Source organism: Oncorhynchus nerka, linkage group LG28 (genome assembly GCF_034236695.1).
Source record: "Oncorhynchus nerka isolate Pitt River linkage group LG28, Oner_Uvic_2.0, whole genome shotgun sequence".
In the NCBI taxonomy this organism is placed as follows: Eukaryota; Metazoa; Chordata; class Actinopteri; order Salmoniformes; family Salmonidae; genus Oncorhynchus; species Oncorhynchus nerka.
Genome location: NC_088423.1, coordinates 32,783,777 through 32,801,369, shown reverse-complemented (window position 1 = coordinate 32,801,369; position 17,593 = coordinate 32,783,777). Strand labels below are relative to the sequence as shown.

Genomic DNA, 17,593 nt, shown 5'->3' with positions numbered 1-17,593 from the left:
CTTCGATACGATATGTGAAGGGCCTCTGTATATAATTAATGCATGCGTTAATCTTTTGTGTGTGTGTGTCATTTTCAGAATGCCACCCTACAGGCAGAGAAGCAGGCCCTGCATACCAACCTGAAGCAGCTGGAGACCCAGAGCAGTAACCTACAGGCTCAGATTCTGGCTCTACAGAGACAGACTGCATCTCTACAGGAGAACAACACCACCCTACAGACCCAGAATGCCAAACTACAAGTAAGGGAAAGGAGGAAACCTAGTCAGTTGTACAACTGAATGCATTCAACTGAAATGTGTCTTCCGCATTTAACCCAACCCCTAAATCAGAGAGGTGCGGGGGGCTGCCATAATCAACATCCACGTCTTCGGCGCACGGGGAACAGTGGGTTAACTGCTTTCTCGGGCAGAACGACAGATTTTTACCTTGTCAGCTTGGGGCTTAGATCCAGCAACCTTTCGGTTACTGTCCCAACGCTAACCACTAAGCCCTGGTTCCCTCTGTTGCTCCTTCACTGCTGTGCTCTGCACCCTATACGCTGGCCTTGTCTACACTGCATTGATAGCTTATATTGTAGTTTAAACCCTCCCCAAGCTCTGTCTCTCCACTGCCACGTGGCTAGAGAGAATTCCCCTCTCGTAAGCCACATCTATTTTGATATATTTTATGGCAGCGGTTCAACAAAATCTTTGGTCGTAAAATCTACATCTGAACAGGAATCGGATGCATTCTGCTGCATGTCAAATCTAACTTTGAACATGTCTGTGCTTGGGAATTTGTACTTTCAAGAAACATTTGACCACTGATGTATATCCAAATAGGACAAGAACATGCGACGTCTCAACCGTTAGTGTTTACTGGATGGACAGGCTGTCTGTGGACACATTGCCCCCTATTGCTCAGAACTGACACCTACACAAATTGTTTTGTGAGGTTATCGCCCTGCTTTTTTCCCCACATAACTGGAGAATCTAATCTAATGCAATGCCTAGAAGGACATGACACAAGCCTTGAAAAAACAGACATAGCTAAGGGCATTTCTGAGCAACTGAGTTCAGATGGCACAGATGTCCAATCAGATGTCTTGTTTCCCCTTTAGGTGGAGAACTCCACCCTGAACTCCCAGAGCGGCACTCTCATGGCCCAGAATGCCCAGCTTGCGACACAGCAGTCCAGCACGGAGAACGAGAAGGAGGGGGCGATGAGGGAGAGGGAGGACCTGAGGTCCACCTATGAGATGCTACTGAGGGACCATGAGAAGTTGGCTGCCTTGCATGAGAGGCAGGCCTCGGAGTATGAGGGCCTCATTGGCAAACACGGAGGCCTGAAAAGTGCCCACAAGAGCCTGGAATCACAGCACAGAGACCTGGGGGACAGGTGGGGTTTCAACTGGTGCTGTTATGTGCCTCAGTTCCACACTACCATTACACAGTGCTTAAGTCAGAGACACATACAGTTGAAGTCAGAAGTTTACATACACCTTAGCCAAATACATTTAAACTCAGTTTTTCACAATTCCTGATATTTAATCCTAATAACAATTCCCTGTCTTAGGTCAGGTAAGATCACTACTTTATTTTAAGAATGTGAAATGTCAGAAATAATAGTACAGTGATTTTATTTATTTTTTGGCCCATTCCTCCTGACAGAGCTGGTGTAACTGAGTCAGGTTTGTAGGCCTAACTTGCTCATACACGCTTTTTCAGTTCTGCCCACACATTTTCTATAGGATTGAGGTCAGGGCTTTGTGATGGCCACTCCAATACCTTGACTTTGTTGTTCTTAAGCCATTTTTCCACAACTTTGGAAGTATGCTTGGGGTCATTGTCCATTTGGAAGACCCATTTGCGACCAAGCTTTAACTTCCTGACTGATGACTTTAGATGTTGCTTCAATATATCCACATCATTTTCCTCCCTCATGAAGCCATCTATTTTGTGAAGTGCACCAGTCCCTCCTGCTGCAAAGCACCCTCCACAACATGATGCTGCCACCCCCGTGCTTCACGGTTGGGATGGTGTTCTTCGGGTTGCAAGCCTCCCCCTTTCTCCTCCAAACATAACAATGGTCATTATGGCCAAACAGTTATATTTTTGTTTCATCAGACCAGAGGACATTCTCCAAAAAGTACGATCTTTGTCCCCATGTGCAGTTGCAAACCGTAGTTTGGCTTTTTTATGGCGGTTTTGGAGCAGTGGCTTCTTTCTTGCTGAGCGGCCTTTCAGGTTATGTCGATATAGGACTCATTTTACTGTGGATATAGATACTTTTGTACCGGTTTCTTCCAGCATCTTCATAAAGTCCTTTACCGTTGTTCTGGGATTGATTTGCACTTTTCGCACTAAAGTGCGTTCATCTCTAATAGACAAAACGCGTCTCCTTCCTGAGCGGTATGACGGCTGCGTGGTTCCATGGTGTTTATACTTGCATACTATTGTTTGTACAGATGAACGTGGTACCTTCAAGCGTTTGGAAATTGCTCCCAAGGATGAACCGGACTTGTGGTCTACAATTTTTTTTTTTGAGGTCTTGGCTGATTTATTTTGATTTTCCCATGATGTCAAGCAAAGAGGCACTGAGTTTGAAGGTAGGCCTTGAAATACATCCACCGGTACACCTCCAATTGACTCAAATTATGTCAATTAGCTTATCAGAAGCTTCTAAAGCCATGACATCAGTTTCTGGAGTTTTTCAAGCTGTTGAAAGACATAGCCAACTTAGTGTATGTAAACTTCTGACCCACTGGAATTGTGATACAGTGAATTATAAGTGAAATAATCTGTCTGTAAACAATTGCTTGAAAAATTACTTGTGTCGTGCACAAAGTAGATGTCCTAACCAACTTGCCAAAACTATAGTTTGTTAACAAAAAATATGTGGAGTGGTTGAAAAACTAGTTTTAATGACTCAAACCTAAGTGTATGTAAAATTTTGACTTCAACTGTATATACACACACAGCTGCCATCCACTAACCGGTGGTAATGTGTTGCAGGTATAATCAGCTGCTGAGGCAGAAGGATCAGCTGGAGGAGCTGGAGAAACAACTGAAGGCAGAGCAGGAGAAGATGCTGTCTGAGAACAAGAGCCACGAGGCCACGGCTATAGACTACTACAAACTGAAAGAGGAGAATGAAAGGTGAGTGTTTCAGGGTTAAGCTGAGGTCTGTGTGTGTTTGTATGAGAGAGGGGGGAGGAGGAGGGGAATTTACCCTGAGGGTTACTTTGAGGTGCAAGGGAACATCCTTAAGCTGTCAATCCAGGTACAGAGAAATCTGTGCATCAAGGTTTTTAGAGAGAGGGGGAAATAAAGTAAGCATGTTTTGAGTGGCAATATGCAGACATTTTAAGTGGTTGCAATTAGAGAACTAACCAGGGGGCTATGAGTAAAGAATGTGCTGTTTAAAACACATGACATCTGTGTGTAGGCTGAACATGGCACACCGCCAGCTGGTGAAGGATAATGAGGGACTGCAGGTTGACCATAAGAATCTGAAGAGCCAGATGAACGGTGCCAAGCTGGAACAGACCCGCCTGGAGGCAGAGTTCTCCAAACTCAAAGAGCAGTACCAGCAGCTGGACATCACCTCCACCAAGCTCACCAATCAGTGTGAAGTACGGTTACACACCCCTCAGTCCCCCTCACTAACTCACTAACCAGTGTGAGGTACTACAATATCTGTACCCCCTACCCATAAACCAACCACTAGATTATAATTATTATGTTCCGCATATTTTCAAACTCTATCACAGGTAACTCTTGGTAAATGTAGTCCTATGTTATGCAAGTGTTCAAAGCTGATATGTGGCCTCGGTCCAGACATGACTATGTTTGCCTGACATCTGTCTGTTGGAAAGGAAGGCTGATAGCTGGTTTCTCAATACCATGCTCTTTAAGGCTTAACAAGTGTCTGACCTGTATTCACCCACTGTGAAGGGAAGGCACAGCCCACGTGTAATATATACAACCATGTGAAAGCAACTTGGACACTAACAACTTTGCTCAAATAATAGTCTATTTCTCTCACCCTAGTTGCTGAGTCAGTTGAAGGGGAACCTGGAGGAGGAGAACCGTCACCTGCTGGACCAGATCCAGACCCTGATGCTGCAGAACCGCACCTTGCTAGAACAGACCATGGAGAGCAAGGACCTGTTCCACGTAGAACAGAGACAGTACATGTGAGAGATGACCCCACTATTACATTTTGTAACCAGTGTTCAAGTTAACATTTCAATAAGAAAGAGATGTTTGTTTCTTGGCTATGTAGATAGATGTAATTTGTTCCTGTGCCTAACTGGTCTTTCCCTCCTTCAGTGACAAGCTGAATGAGTTGAGGAGACAGAAGGAGAAGCTTGAAGAGAAGATCATGGACCAGTACAAGTTTTATGACCCCTCTCCTCCACGGAGGTAAGTAGCTAGGAGGAGTCCACTGCTATCATTGTGGTTGGTGCTTTGACCATATCAGCCTCTGTCTTAGTAAACAGCTGACTGAGACAAAGCTGACATCCCCCACATGAAAATGAAATGTAGAACTGCGGTGGATTGCTGCAGTTGTCTGGTTATGGTTAATTCCATTGCATAACCAACTGCCCTGGATCGTATGTGCTTATTAACCATTCAGTTCTGATTCATTTCCATGCCTGACTTAATGCATATAGTCTGAACCTAACCAACTCCTGCATATGGTTCAAATTAACCAAGAAGCTCTGGTTCATCTTTATGCCTAACCACCTTCATCATTGCTGACTCTGGGGAATTGGGAGGCTGTGGTTTGCAAGAACACCCCAGATGCTGGTTCAATAAGGCACAAAATGGGAATACATCCCTTAATTTAAAAAGTTTTCCGCTCTTTTTGTGCCTACTGAACACTACCCAGAGTCAAATAATGTACCCTAATTATAAAACCCTCTCTCATCTCAGACGAGAGAATTGGATCACCCTGAAGATGAAGAAGCTGATCAAGCCGAGGAGTCGGGAGCGGATGCGTTCCCTGACACTGACGCCCACGCGCTCCGAGTCCAGCGAGGGCTTCCTGGGGCTTCCTCTGGACAGCCAGGACTCTTCCTCCATAGGCTCTGGCTCCAACTCCCTGGACGACACGCTGACACAAAAGAGGAACAGCAGTGAGTAGACGCTCTCTGACCTGCATGGAAAACACCCTACTGATCAGATCAAATCGAGCCTCATTTCAAGTGCATTAAAACACATCAATATACTTTACGGTAAAATAGACACAATAGAGTCCGCTCCAGACCAGAAAAGAGTCCAGGACTAGGTCTTCCTCTCACTCAATATGTCCCTTCCTCTGATCAGAAGGACTAACAGACGGGAAGAAAGACTAGATCACATATTAGTTAAATAAGACACTGGGAGCAGAGCGTATGTCAATAAATACATGCGGTTTAAACACAGGAAATGCATGGTCAGACAGAGGCAGATACATGCAGACACTTGTAATATGATGCACGCAGACAGAGAAACCGAAGTACACTGGGTCAGACAGAAAAGTACATGCTGGCACAGACACTAGAACATGAGCAGGGCTCAGTTGTAGACAAGGAGGTATGCAGGGCAGGAGACACCAGGACAGTAGCCCCTTGTTGCTGTGTGGTGGCTGGTTGTGTGAACCTAATGCTTCCTGTGCTTGTTTTTCCCTCTCTATGCGATAGGGAAGAAAGACTCTCAGAGAGTGCAGCACTCCCATGTGCAGAGTAACCAGGGTAACCAAGGTTCCTCTAATGGTATGCTGAGAGGGGAGGGCTGGGCGGGGCTTGTAGTCGAGCTGTCGTGTCACTCAAGGCACGTCAACATGTCGTGTCTCATCCTTCAGTCAATGGTCGCGTTCCCCTACTTAGACGTTGCATGCATCAACCAATGTTTGCGTGCCACATCATCGGCTGTGTCATTGACTGATACAGTGCTATAACATATGTGATTAGCTGATACATAAAATACCTATCCAGGTGTTGTAAGATCTGGCAGGTGTCAGCAACGCCTGGGCAGAGGAACGCACCCACATTCCATACCTATTAAACGGTGTAGTGCATTATATGTAACCTCTGCTCAATGCACCAGCTATGTATGTATGTGTGTGTATATATGGGTTTCTTAATTTTTTACTATTTTCTATTTTCTACATTGTTATATTGAAGACATCAAAACTATGAAATAACACATATGGAATCATGTAGTAACCAAAAAAGTGTTAAACATATCAAAATATATTTTATGTCAGATTCTTCAAAGTAGTCAACCTTTTGCCTTGATGACAGCTTTGCACACTCTTGGCATTCTCTCAACCAGCTTCAAGAGGTAGTCACCTGGAAGGCATTTCAATTAACAGGTGTGCCTTGTTAAATGTTAATTTCTTACCTTAATGTGTTTGAGCCAATCAGTTGTGTTGTGACAAGGTAGGGGTGCTATACAGAAAATAGCCCTATTTGGTAAAAGACCAAGTCCATATTTATGGTAGGGCAGCTCAAATAAGCAAAGAGAAACGACAATCCATCATTACTTTAATCCGGAAAATGTCAAGAACTGTGAAGGTTCCTTCAAGTGCAGTCACAAAAACCATGAAGCGCTATGATGAAACTGGCTCTCACGAGGACCGCCACAGGAAAGGAAGAACCAGAGTTACCTCTGCTGCAGAGGATATGTTCATTAGAGTTACCAGCCTCAGACATTGCAGCCCAAATAAATGCTTCACAGAGTTCAGGTAACAGACACAACATCAACTGTTCAGAGGAGACTGCGTGAATCAGGCCTTCATGGTCGAATTGCTGCAAAGAACCCACCACTAAAGGACACCAATAAGAAGACTTGCTTGGGCCAAGAAACACAAGCAATGGCCATTAGACCGGTGGAAATATGTCCTTTGATCTGATGAGTCCAAAAGTTAGAGTTTTGGTTCGAGCCGCCGTGTCTTTGTGAGATGCAGAATAAGTGAACGGATGATCTCCGCATGTGTGGTTCCGCATGTGTGCTGCATCAGATGACCTGGCCTCCACATTCACCTGACCTAAACCCTATTAAGATGGTTTAAGATGAGTTGGAACGCAGAGTGAAGGAAAAGCAGTCAACAAGTGCTCAGCATATGTGGTAACTCCTTCAAGACTGTTGGAGAAGCATTCCATGTGAAGCTGGTTGAGAGAATGCCAAGAGTGTGCAAAGCTGTCATCAAGACAAAAGGTGGCTACTTTGAAGAATCTCATAAATGTATTTTGATTGTTATTTTATAGTTTTGATGTCTTCTCTATTATTCTACAATGTTGAAAAGAGTCAAAATAAAGACAAACCCTTGAATGAGTAGGTGTGTCCAAACTTTTGACTGGGATTGTATATGGATATATATATATAGATAGAGAGAGATCTATGTCTCTGTCTCTCTCTCTCTGTCGATATATGTCTATCTCATACAGACGCACACAAACATCAACATCACACCTGCCCAGACCCTATCTCCAGTGTCTGCACTACTTTCTCCCACATCCTCAAATCGCACCATTTTGTTATTTTCTGTCACCCACACTCTTTCAATATTTAGATAATGAAGCATATGATTTTTCCATTGACTTAACGATGGAGGATTGGTTGATGTCCGGTTTTTAAGTATAAGCTTTTTCAAGATAATTCACAAGAAAAGTATCATCCAACCCTTCAGGTACCTCTCTGCCCCCTCATATGACATGTCTTGAAATATGCAGACAGATGGATTAGAAGTACATTGTAATACTTCTGACAATAATTTTTAGCTATACTAAAGGCAATATTTGATGTAACTATGTTTCTTTTGTCTTTTAATAGCTATACTAAAGAACCTTTTACATAACACACACACATTTACAGAAATCAATAGAACACATGGAGGTGTCTGTGGAGCTGGAAATCTAAAATGGTCTCTCTATACAGTGTCCCAGGATCTACTATTTTTTTTGCGTTAGTAATGGGATCCCTGTGGCCATTCCTTCCACTGCAGTGCTGTTCCCCTGGTGTCACTGTTGTACTCTCTTAATTGCACCCTTTAATAAATGTCACCCTATGTGTGGTATTCTGTCTGTTAGCAGCCTGAGGTCTTCTATGTGGCAACCCCCTTCACAGTCATCCCACTTTGCTGTGTGCTTGGCGTTTTGTTTCAACAGTGAGTGAGTGAGCGTTTGTGTGTGTGCGCGTGTGTCTGTTTGCATACATATCAGTATTTGCCCCGATATCTATGTAACACTGTTTTATTACCAGTTGAGTCTTCAGAACGGTACACTGGTTCTCAACGTTAACAACCATCTTTTTTTTCTCCTTTCTTTTCCTCTCCATCTCCCCTGGTATTTCTGTTTCTCCCCCCTCTGCTTTGGCTGTAAACTGACAGCTGTGAAATGGTTGCCCTTTATGAGGAACAGATCGAAGGAGAAAGACAAAGCGAAGGACATCTACCGCCGGTCCATGTGTAAGACCTCCGACAGCCTGGCGTCCTACCACCTCCGTCCACCTCCTCTGGCCTGCGCCTTCCTGCTTCCCTCACCTAGCTTCTTTTCTCATAGCTTTTAAGCTGGTTTCTATTCGTCCTTTCTAGGAATAAACAAAACTCATGCCCTAATTTATCACCAATAGTAGATACATCTATCTTAACAACAAATTTTGTTCGGTTAGATTTGTGTACAATCGAAGTAATGACATACAAGAACTAACAAATGTAGATATTAGTACAAACTAACACTCTTCAATGATTGACAATACTTATGTGAAGTAATGTGAGTGGTAGTAGTGGTGTTTTGTAGTTCTTTTTCTGTAGTTTTATGTTGTGGTATCTGTAGATGCACTCTAGGTTAGTCTTAGTCTAGGTTATACATTTTGTTTTGGGGGAGGGGGTTTATCGGCGTCTAAACTTAATGTTGCGAGTTACAATAATAGAATGCACAAGGTGCATTTAAAAAAAAATCTGTGCGTCAGTCAATTAGTCCATGTCAGCAACAACAATAATGTGGATTGCTATTTAGCGGCCAGCTATCTAAACTTGTTATCATGGTCGATTTACCAGCCGGGGGGGCCCCAATGATTTTATTAGTCAGTCTCACTCAGATATTATATTAACAAATTCAAATATTTCTCTCTACGCTATGGCAAAATGTGTAGAATTCCACAAAATGAACTCTAAAACTAAAAAAATGTTCTCTCCGCTGTCAAAATGTCTTGCTCGCAAAGTGGCCGATTGCTGCCTCATGATGAGTTCAGATTTTTTGTGGCCCCCACCCCCATCAAAGTTGCCCATCGCTGGTCTAGGTCAAGACGATGTACAGTTGAAGTCGGAAGTTTACATACACTTAGGTTGGAATCATTAAAACTTGTTTTTCAACCACTCCCCAAATTTCTTGTTAACAAACTATAGTTTTGGCAAGTCGGTTAGGACATCTACTTCGTGCATGACACAAGTAATTTTTCCAACAATTGTTTACAGACAGATTATTTCACTTCTAATTCACTGTATCACAATTCCAGTCAGAAGTTTACATACACTAAGTTGGCTATGCCTTTCAACAGCTTGAAAAACTCCAGAAACTGATGTCATGGCTTTAGAAGCTTCTGATAAGCTAATTGACATAATTTGAGTCAATTGGAGGTGTACCTGTGGATGTATTTCAAGGCCTACCTTCAAATTCACTGTCTATTTGCTTGACATCATGGAAAAATCCAAATAAATCATCCAAGACCTCAGGAAATTGTAGACCACAAGTCTGGTTCATTCTTGGGAGCAATTTCCAAACGCCTGAAGGTACCACGTTCATCTGTACAAACAATAGTACGCAAAACACCATGGGACCACGCAGCCGTCATTCCCCTCAGGAAAAACACGCATTCTGTCTCTTAGAGAAGAACGTACATTGGTGCGAAAAGTGCAAATCAATCCCAGAACAACTGCAAAGGACCTTGAAGATGAAGTGAGGGAACCGGTACAAAAGTATCTATATCCACAGTAAAATTAGTCCTATATCGACATAACCTGAAAGGCCGCTCAGCAAGGAAGAAGCCACTGCTCCAAAACCGCCATAAAAAAGCCAGACTACGGTTTGCACCTGCACATGGGGACAAAGATAGTACTTTTTGGAGTAATGTCCTCTGGTCTGATGAAACAAAAATAGAACTGTTTGGCCATAATGACCATCTTTTATGTTTGGAGAAAAAAGGGGGAGGCTTACAAGCCAAAGAACACCATCACAACCGTGAAGCACGTGGGTGGCAGCATCATGTTGTGGGGGTGCTTTGCAGCAGGAGGGACTGGTGCACATCCCAAAATAGATGGCATCATGAGGGAGGGAAAGTATGTGGATATATTGAAGCAACATCTCAAGACATCAGTCAGGAAGTTAAAGCTGGGTCGCAAATGTGTTTTCCAAATGGACAATGACCCCAAGCATACTTCTAAAGTTGTGGCAAGTACTTAAGGACAACAAAGTGAACAAACCCTTGACCTCAATCCTATAGAACATTTGTGGGCAGAACTGAAAAAGCATGTGCGAGCAAGGAGGCCTACAAACCTGACTCGGTTACACCTGCTCTGTCAGGAGGAATGGGTCAAAATTCACCCAACTTATTGTGGGAAGCTTGTGGAAGGCTACCCAAAACGCTTGACCCAAGTTAAACAATTTAAAGGCAATGCTACCAAATACTAATTGAGTATATGTAAGCTTCTGACCCACTGGGAATGTGATGAAAGAAATGAAAGCTGAAATAAATCATTCTCTCTACTATTATTCTGACATTTCACATTCTTAAAATAAAGTGGTGATCCTAAGTGACCTAAGACATATAATTTTTACAAAGATTAAATGTCAGGAATTGTGAAACTGAGATTACATGTATTTGGCTAAGGTATATGTAAACTTCCGACTTCAACTGTATGTGTGACAGTGCAGTCGAGAGGTACTGTATGCCATTCTACTGTACCGTACTGTATAAGGTGGTGCTGTCTCTAGGTGTGTGTGTGGCCTGCACATTGACTCTGAACCCATCCATCCATCCATATACTGTATCTCTGCCTGTCTGCCTGTGGTGTGAGCGCAGCCTGTCATCCTCCTCACTCCTCTCTCACTACAGAGCCGGCATGACTTTGCAGAACCTCACTGCTCTCTTTCTCTCGCCACCTCTCACTCACAGCCACCATGTAGGAATTGAAGTGGAGCCTTGCAGTGCTTTTTTCTCTCTTTTTCTTTCTCTAATTTCCTGACTTTTTTCTGTCACTCTGCTATTTTTATTGAGTCTTTCAGTTTGGCTGCATTTCAGCTCTTGTGCATGCCTTGCCGACATGGGCTTGCCCACACTGACTGTGGCACATCTGAATTCTGCTGCTTTGACTTAGCAGCCACTGCATGCCTAGCCTAGCGCTGCTCCCTGTGCCCTTGGCTAATTTATCTCCATCTCCACCCCAGCCATGAATGACCTGCTGCAGACCATTGCCCTGGCAGGGGGCCAGTGGGCGGGCAGCACAGAGAACCTGGAGGGGCCCGTGGAGGCCAACGGGGGCAGCCGAAGTCGGCACATGAAGGAGCTGGGCTCCATGGCCTACTCCACTAACGCTATTAACTACACCACCCTCACTTTGCCCTCTGGCAACAGGGCCAAGAGGAGCTTGAAGATCAAAGGTAGAGACTACAGGACCGCTAGTCGATCCCCCTTGGTGGTGTGGTGAACTATCATCTAGGATGTGTATTTACTACAAGTCAAATTGTGTTTCAGAAGCAAGTCATTGTTTAATCCATCGTAAATGTCATTTTTCTTTCATCTCCATTTTTCCTTTTTGATTTGGACACTGGTGAATGCCTACCATCATACTCTAGCTTTCAGAAGATTGTCTGCCACATATTTTGTTTCCTTCATAAGCCCTATTCTCTGGTAGTTTCTCCATCCCTCCAGCCATAACTCATATTTCCACATCTTTGTCTCCTCCAGACAACGCTTCCTGTGAAGACGTTCCAGCATCCTCAGACGACCCCATTGGGTTCAGAGGTCAAGGTAAGAGAACTGTTGACCTTTAGGACAAACTCCCATTACTATTATTTAACCACAGGGCTTTACACCAGTTTATTACTGGGAGACAAAGGAATGAAATATCAAATGGCAAAAAAATAGGCAATGTTTTAAAGCCTTACAGTAAGTGTAAATGTCGTGCCACTGGAAGCTTGGTCCATATCTCTACATTTTAGTTTGCTACCATTAGAGCAGGGTTCTCCAAACTTGTTCCTGTAATGCTACCCTACTGTAAGTTTTCGCTCCAGCCCCAGTTGTAACTAACCTGATGCAGCTGATCAACCAGCTAATTGAAATCAGGTGTGCTAGATTAGGGTTGGAAAGAAAACATACAGGACGGTCCAGGAACAGGGTTTTAAAGCCCTGCGTTAGAGTAGATCTGCCTAAATGACTAGATTCAGCATGCTATCATTAACAGTAAACTCTGCTTAACAAAAAGTCATGAGCAGCATTCCTCCATTAGCTAGTAGATCGGGCTGTCTGCCTACTCTATTCTCCCACACACACACACACACACAGGTATCACAATTAGTATCCATTATCTCTATTTTCTGTGCAGTCTAGCTAAAATGTCCTCCCACTGTCATGTACGTTGTATTATACAGTAATGTACCTCTTATTGCATGACCTTTTCCACAACTGTTTTTTTGCACTTTGTTATGATGTGCTGTAATGTTGGTGAGTTAATTAATATAATGGCAGATAACCTAGTACAATGCATTATATCCTAAACTGAGCCAAACTACAAGTAGCTATATAAGTGTATATATAAGTATAAGTGAACTGCACCACTGTAGCCCAGTGTAGTGTTTAACAACTGTGGTAGCAGGTTAACCCAGTTAGCTGTGTGTGTTGAATGTGCCAGGCCTACAGGTCTTTAGCAGTGCTCAGGCTATGTCGCCCTCTGCTCTCGACCCGTCCGCTATGTGCAGAGTCCCCTGTAGCATCTGTTGTAAGTGACACACCTGTGTACATCTGTCTAAGACCACTAACAGTACCACTTTACACAAGCCCGCCACTGCTATCAATGATTACCACCCACTACCTGCAGACATCGCTTCCCCAGTACGACTACTGTACCAGCCACACCAAACCTGAACCAAACTGAAGACCACTAATAACAGCAACAACATTGTATCAATTTGCATCCCACACATTCACATACAGCCCACCTATCCTTTGGTACATTCCTCTGCCCCGGTTCTCCTCCATTCCCTACTCCTCTCAATTACCTGAGCCCCTCCTGTGTTGGTCTCTGGGTCATGTCAATCACAAGGCCCCTCCTTTCCTCCAATCAGGTTTTACAACATGTTCTTCCTCGTGAATGATTCCTCCCTTCGTGTTTGTGTGGCCCCTCCCTCTCCACTCCCTTTGTGTGATTGGGCATGTTGGCGTTGCATGGCACTGTGCCACCCCTCCTGCCTGCACCATCTGCTGACCCGTGTGACGTGTCCTCAATCTGTGTCCTCTTATCACTTTCCAGCCTCACGAGCCTCCAGCCTCCATAGTATCAAGACCATCAGCAGTAATACCTCCCACTCCACTCCGCTCGAGGCCAAAGGTACAGTCTCATCACTAAGGAGAACACCCCCTCTCTCCCACACTCCTGCATATGACACCTCCTTCATTGTACTCTCTGTTGATTCTCATACATACACGTTGGATAAAAAGGAGAGGAAAAAAATGACACTTTTGTAATCTATTAACATTGATACTGTAACTCTCTTCCTCTCTCTGTGTGAGATATGTTCTGGAAGGGTCCAGGCTAGGTTCTGGCATGTTTATTATTTATTTATTTATTTTATTTATTTGCGTTCTCACAAATAAGCAGGTTTCTGAGCTATGCTGGTTTAAATCTAGTGCCTGTCATCACCTTAGGGTGATACTCGTATGTTAGTACCTGAGTTAGTCGTACACTGTTAGAGCAGAACCCACCTACAGTAGTGTGTTTCTCTTCAGGCACGTTGAACGGAAACCTCAGCAGGCCCCACAGTGAGAGCAGTGGGGAGTTCAGCCTCAGTCTGGATCAGGAGGAGTGGTCCAGCGGGAGCAGCCCTGTCCAGCAGCCCCTGTCCCACTCCTCTCACCAGAGCTCCATGCTGCTGCAGAGGTCCCTGGACCCCCAGGCCACACAGGCCAAGAAGAAAAATGGCAGCGCCTCAGGCAACGCCAGCGAGGTGCTCTCTCTACAGCAGTTCCTAGAGGAGCACATCGACCCTGCAGAGGTGACAGCCTGGAACACACCGGAACACTAGATTAAAACTTTTACTGTACTATTTTTAGATGGGAGTACTGTTTTAGGCTTCAGATGTGTTATGATAAGAAATGAGTAGAAGTTATTTCACCACTCAAGTCTGCTATAAAAACCCAGGTATTATGGTATGGTAACTTTAATGTCTCTTCTCCATCAATAGTCTGGCAGCCAAGAGAATCTGACTGAGTCTTCCCGCCTTTCCGGAGGCGCTGAGCATGTGCAGAGAGACCGGGCCGAGCGAGGCTCCACCGGCACTAAGGGGCGGGGCATCCTGCGCTCAGCCAGTGGGAAGGCAGCGCCAGTGAACTCCGATGGCCGCCCCACCAGGGGTGGCCAACCAGGTCATCCCAGCTTACGAAAGGCAGAGAGTACGCGTGTGAAGGGCATGGTCCTGCCACGGGTCAGCCTCTCCTCCCAGAGTAAAGCTGTGTCTGTGTCTGAGCGTCTGGACATCTCCTCCTCCATGCTGCCCCGGGCCAGCAGCGTCATATCCACAGCCGAGGGCTCCACACGTCGGACCAGCATCCATGACCTGCTGTCCAAAGACACCCGGCAGCCCGTGTCTGTGGACCCCTCACCCTCCTCAAAGGCCTTGCCTCGCGCCTACACCACGCCCAGTGAGTACCCCCAACCAACAACCCCACCCAGTCCCAACATCCCACCCACCAGTCCATCCCCCTAGCCCCAGCCCCCATGCCCCTGTCCCTGCTGAAGTCAGTCAATATGCCCTGCACAGGCAGTCAGCACCCCCTCAGTTGTAAGGAAACTGACCTCTCCAGCCTCGAGTCTTTCTTTGACTCGTCCTTCACAGTGGAGTCAGTGTTTATGGACTCCATCTTCAGCGAGCCAGACTTCACAGGGTGCAGTAGCAAGAGCCACACCTTCCTTTCCCTCAACACCTCCCTGGTCAGTAACATCAGCGGCCCCCCAGGCAAAACCCACCTCCGGCCCAACCCTGCCCAAACCGCCCAGAACCAACCAAATGGGCTAAAGCCCAGCCCACCTGACCAGAATGGGGAACATGTCATTGACACCAATCATGTGCTTGATGCTGACCCATCTCCACCCCTTAGCCCAGAGGACCAACAATCGTTGTGGTATGAGTATGGCTGTGTCTGAATGTGTGGTGCCCTGGTCAGCTACTGATCTGGGACCTGCTTAAGGACCGGTGATGGTCGGGGAGAAAGAAGGAACTCTGCATGCATTATCAAAGCCCTATCATGCTATGTTTTCCTTTGAGCTTTTATGTTTGTTTTTTCATGGCTGATTTGTAAATCCCTTTTCATCACTCCTGGTTTGGTATTTCCCTCAGTCTTATGGAAGTGGGGTTCTCTGGATGTCTTTGCTTCAGAGGTCTGTTCACACTGTATTCATTCATCAAACCTCTGTTTGGCTCACATTATAAAGCTATTACATGATTGCTTAATGGGGACATCAATAGCTGTTCTAGTTATTTTATTCATTATTTGCTATTTCTTTTCTAATCACAAATACATCTCCAGAAAACATGCTGCAAAGCTACATTAACTATCATTTGGATGTTCAGTGCATCTTTAAAACATCATGTCAGAAGTCCTCCAGAATTAGAATGGAGCTCTGTTTAATAATAAAGCAATGAGGCTTGTAGAACACGTCCCATGATAGGCTGACTGAGGAACACATTAACTGCCAATAAGCGCTATTTATGGAGTCATTATGTAATCTAGCCCTTCAGAGGAAAGCAGTTTCACATCTATTAAAATTAGATAAAATATTTGGTTTCCCCTCTATGTTATTGGGTGTTTGGTATGTGGGAGAACTCTGTCCTCTAAAGTACTGTCACATTGCATTACCAGTCTAATTCTACTGTATCAATCTCAATGCATATTCACTAAACTGCATGGCTTTATTCTGTCTTGGTTTGTTCTGATGCTCTCATTTTGATTGTTGTGATCAAAAAAGAAAATGTTTTTTTGTTTTGTGCATATGACACATTTTTCTGTTCCATTCATTTTTCTGATCAAACCCCTCTCAATGTGGGGATTCAGATTGGGTGAATTGGGGTTAAGGGATTGTTTTTGAGGAAACGTAATTCACAAAATGACCTGAGAGCAATATTAAGCGTTTGAGAGAGAGCATTTTAAAGATAGTTGAGTCTTGTGTTTTTGTTGCTCTGAGACAGTATACATAGTGGTGAGAGAAATTTGCAATTGAGACAAATATGATGGCCAGATTATTTTGTGAATGAAGATTCCTCTACTCTTGGTTGTCATGGTATTGGATCTGGGTAAACTCTTGAATACTCATGGCCACAATACAAATTCCAATTGCACGATAACACATTTTAGCTTATGAATATATATATTTTTTAAATATTAAGTTATATTCAAGGACAGAAAGCACTCGTGTATGCACAAGCCGTAGGAGTAGTAATGTTAGTTAGATTTTTATTTCTGCTTTATGTATTTGCCATTTGAAATAGTTTTATTGTATTTATCTTGTGTATAAACTAACTTCGGCCTTTATTCCGATGTAATATGACATGCCTTTGTTCTGCAGATGTGGAAGTGTTACAAGAGCGCAGAAAGTCAAAAAGCAGTGGGGAGCAACAAAGCTCCTAAACATTACTCATCGGCTACCGTTATGAGCTCAAGTGGTGAGTGCTGCTCTGAGTCCAGTGGGGGGGGGGGGGGGGGTGCTCCATGGTAACCCGGTGGCTTAACAGATGTCCCATCCTGTTCATGCTTGCTTATGCTATGCTGGTGTTGTAAAGGGCACATGAATGGAGCCTGGTCTGCATGGCGTCCCTAATTACAGGAGGTCCTGACCTGCTACACTCCCTCCCTGTTCCTCAGTGTAACGTGTTTATAGCTGGCTTTTCTTTGACTTTTCTCTGCTGGTATTCAGGAAAAAACACTGGTGGCTCTATAGGAGGTTGTGATCCCTTTGTGAGCTTATCTGCAGTGCTGCATGGATTGTGGGTCAAGCAGCTGAAACCCCTCCCTGTCAATGCATGTAGACTGCTTTCCAGTGCGTCCATATATATATGTTCATCCTCTTCTCTGATGTCATCTGCCGCTAACCTCTTTTTCTGTCCTCTTCTCTCTTCACTCTTCTGTCTGCCTCCAACTCAGAGAGAAAAGTGACCTTCAAGCTGTCTGTCTGACTCTGAAGCCATTTAAAAGTTGATCTACTGAGATGGTCTTCAGTGTGAAAAAAGATTGTGTAAAACAAAAATAATGTATCTTTATATATTCTTTTTTTTTAACAAAAAATCAATGCTTCAATAAAGAAAAGGAAACTTTCCTTGAATCAAGGAAATAAAACTTAAGACGCAGCATGTGGCAA

At 44.3% G+C, this 17,593-nt stretch overlaps 1 protein-coding gene across 1 annotated transcript in view; it reads left to right on the top strand.

Annotated features, from left to right (window-relative positions):
* Positions 1–16,154, top strand: part of LOC115113151 (girdin-like) — an 86,747-nt gene extending 70,593 nt beyond the window's left edge. Inside the window, 15 exon segments of the mRNA XM_065012774.1 lie at positions 79–240; positions 1,101–1,378; positions 2,995–3,138; positions 3,428–3,614; positions 4,033–4,178; positions 4,315–4,407; positions 4,921–5,123; positions 5,670–5,741; positions 8,360–8,437; positions 11,415–11,627; positions 11,935–11,997; positions 13,496–13,573; positions 13,972–14,237; positions 14,427–14,886; positions 14,889–16,154. Coding sequence (XP_064868846.1) covers positions 79–240; positions 1,101–1,378; positions 2,995–3,138; positions 3,428–3,614; positions 4,033–4,178; positions 4,315–4,407; positions 4,921–5,123; positions 5,670–5,741; positions 8,360–8,437; positions 11,415–11,627; positions 11,935–11,997; positions 13,496–13,573; positions 13,972–14,237; positions 14,427–14,886; positions 14,889–15,385 — 2,940 coding nt within the window. The 3' untranslated portion in view covers positions 15,386–16,154.
* The last annotated feature ends 1,439 nt before the right edge of the window (positions 16,155–17,593 follow it).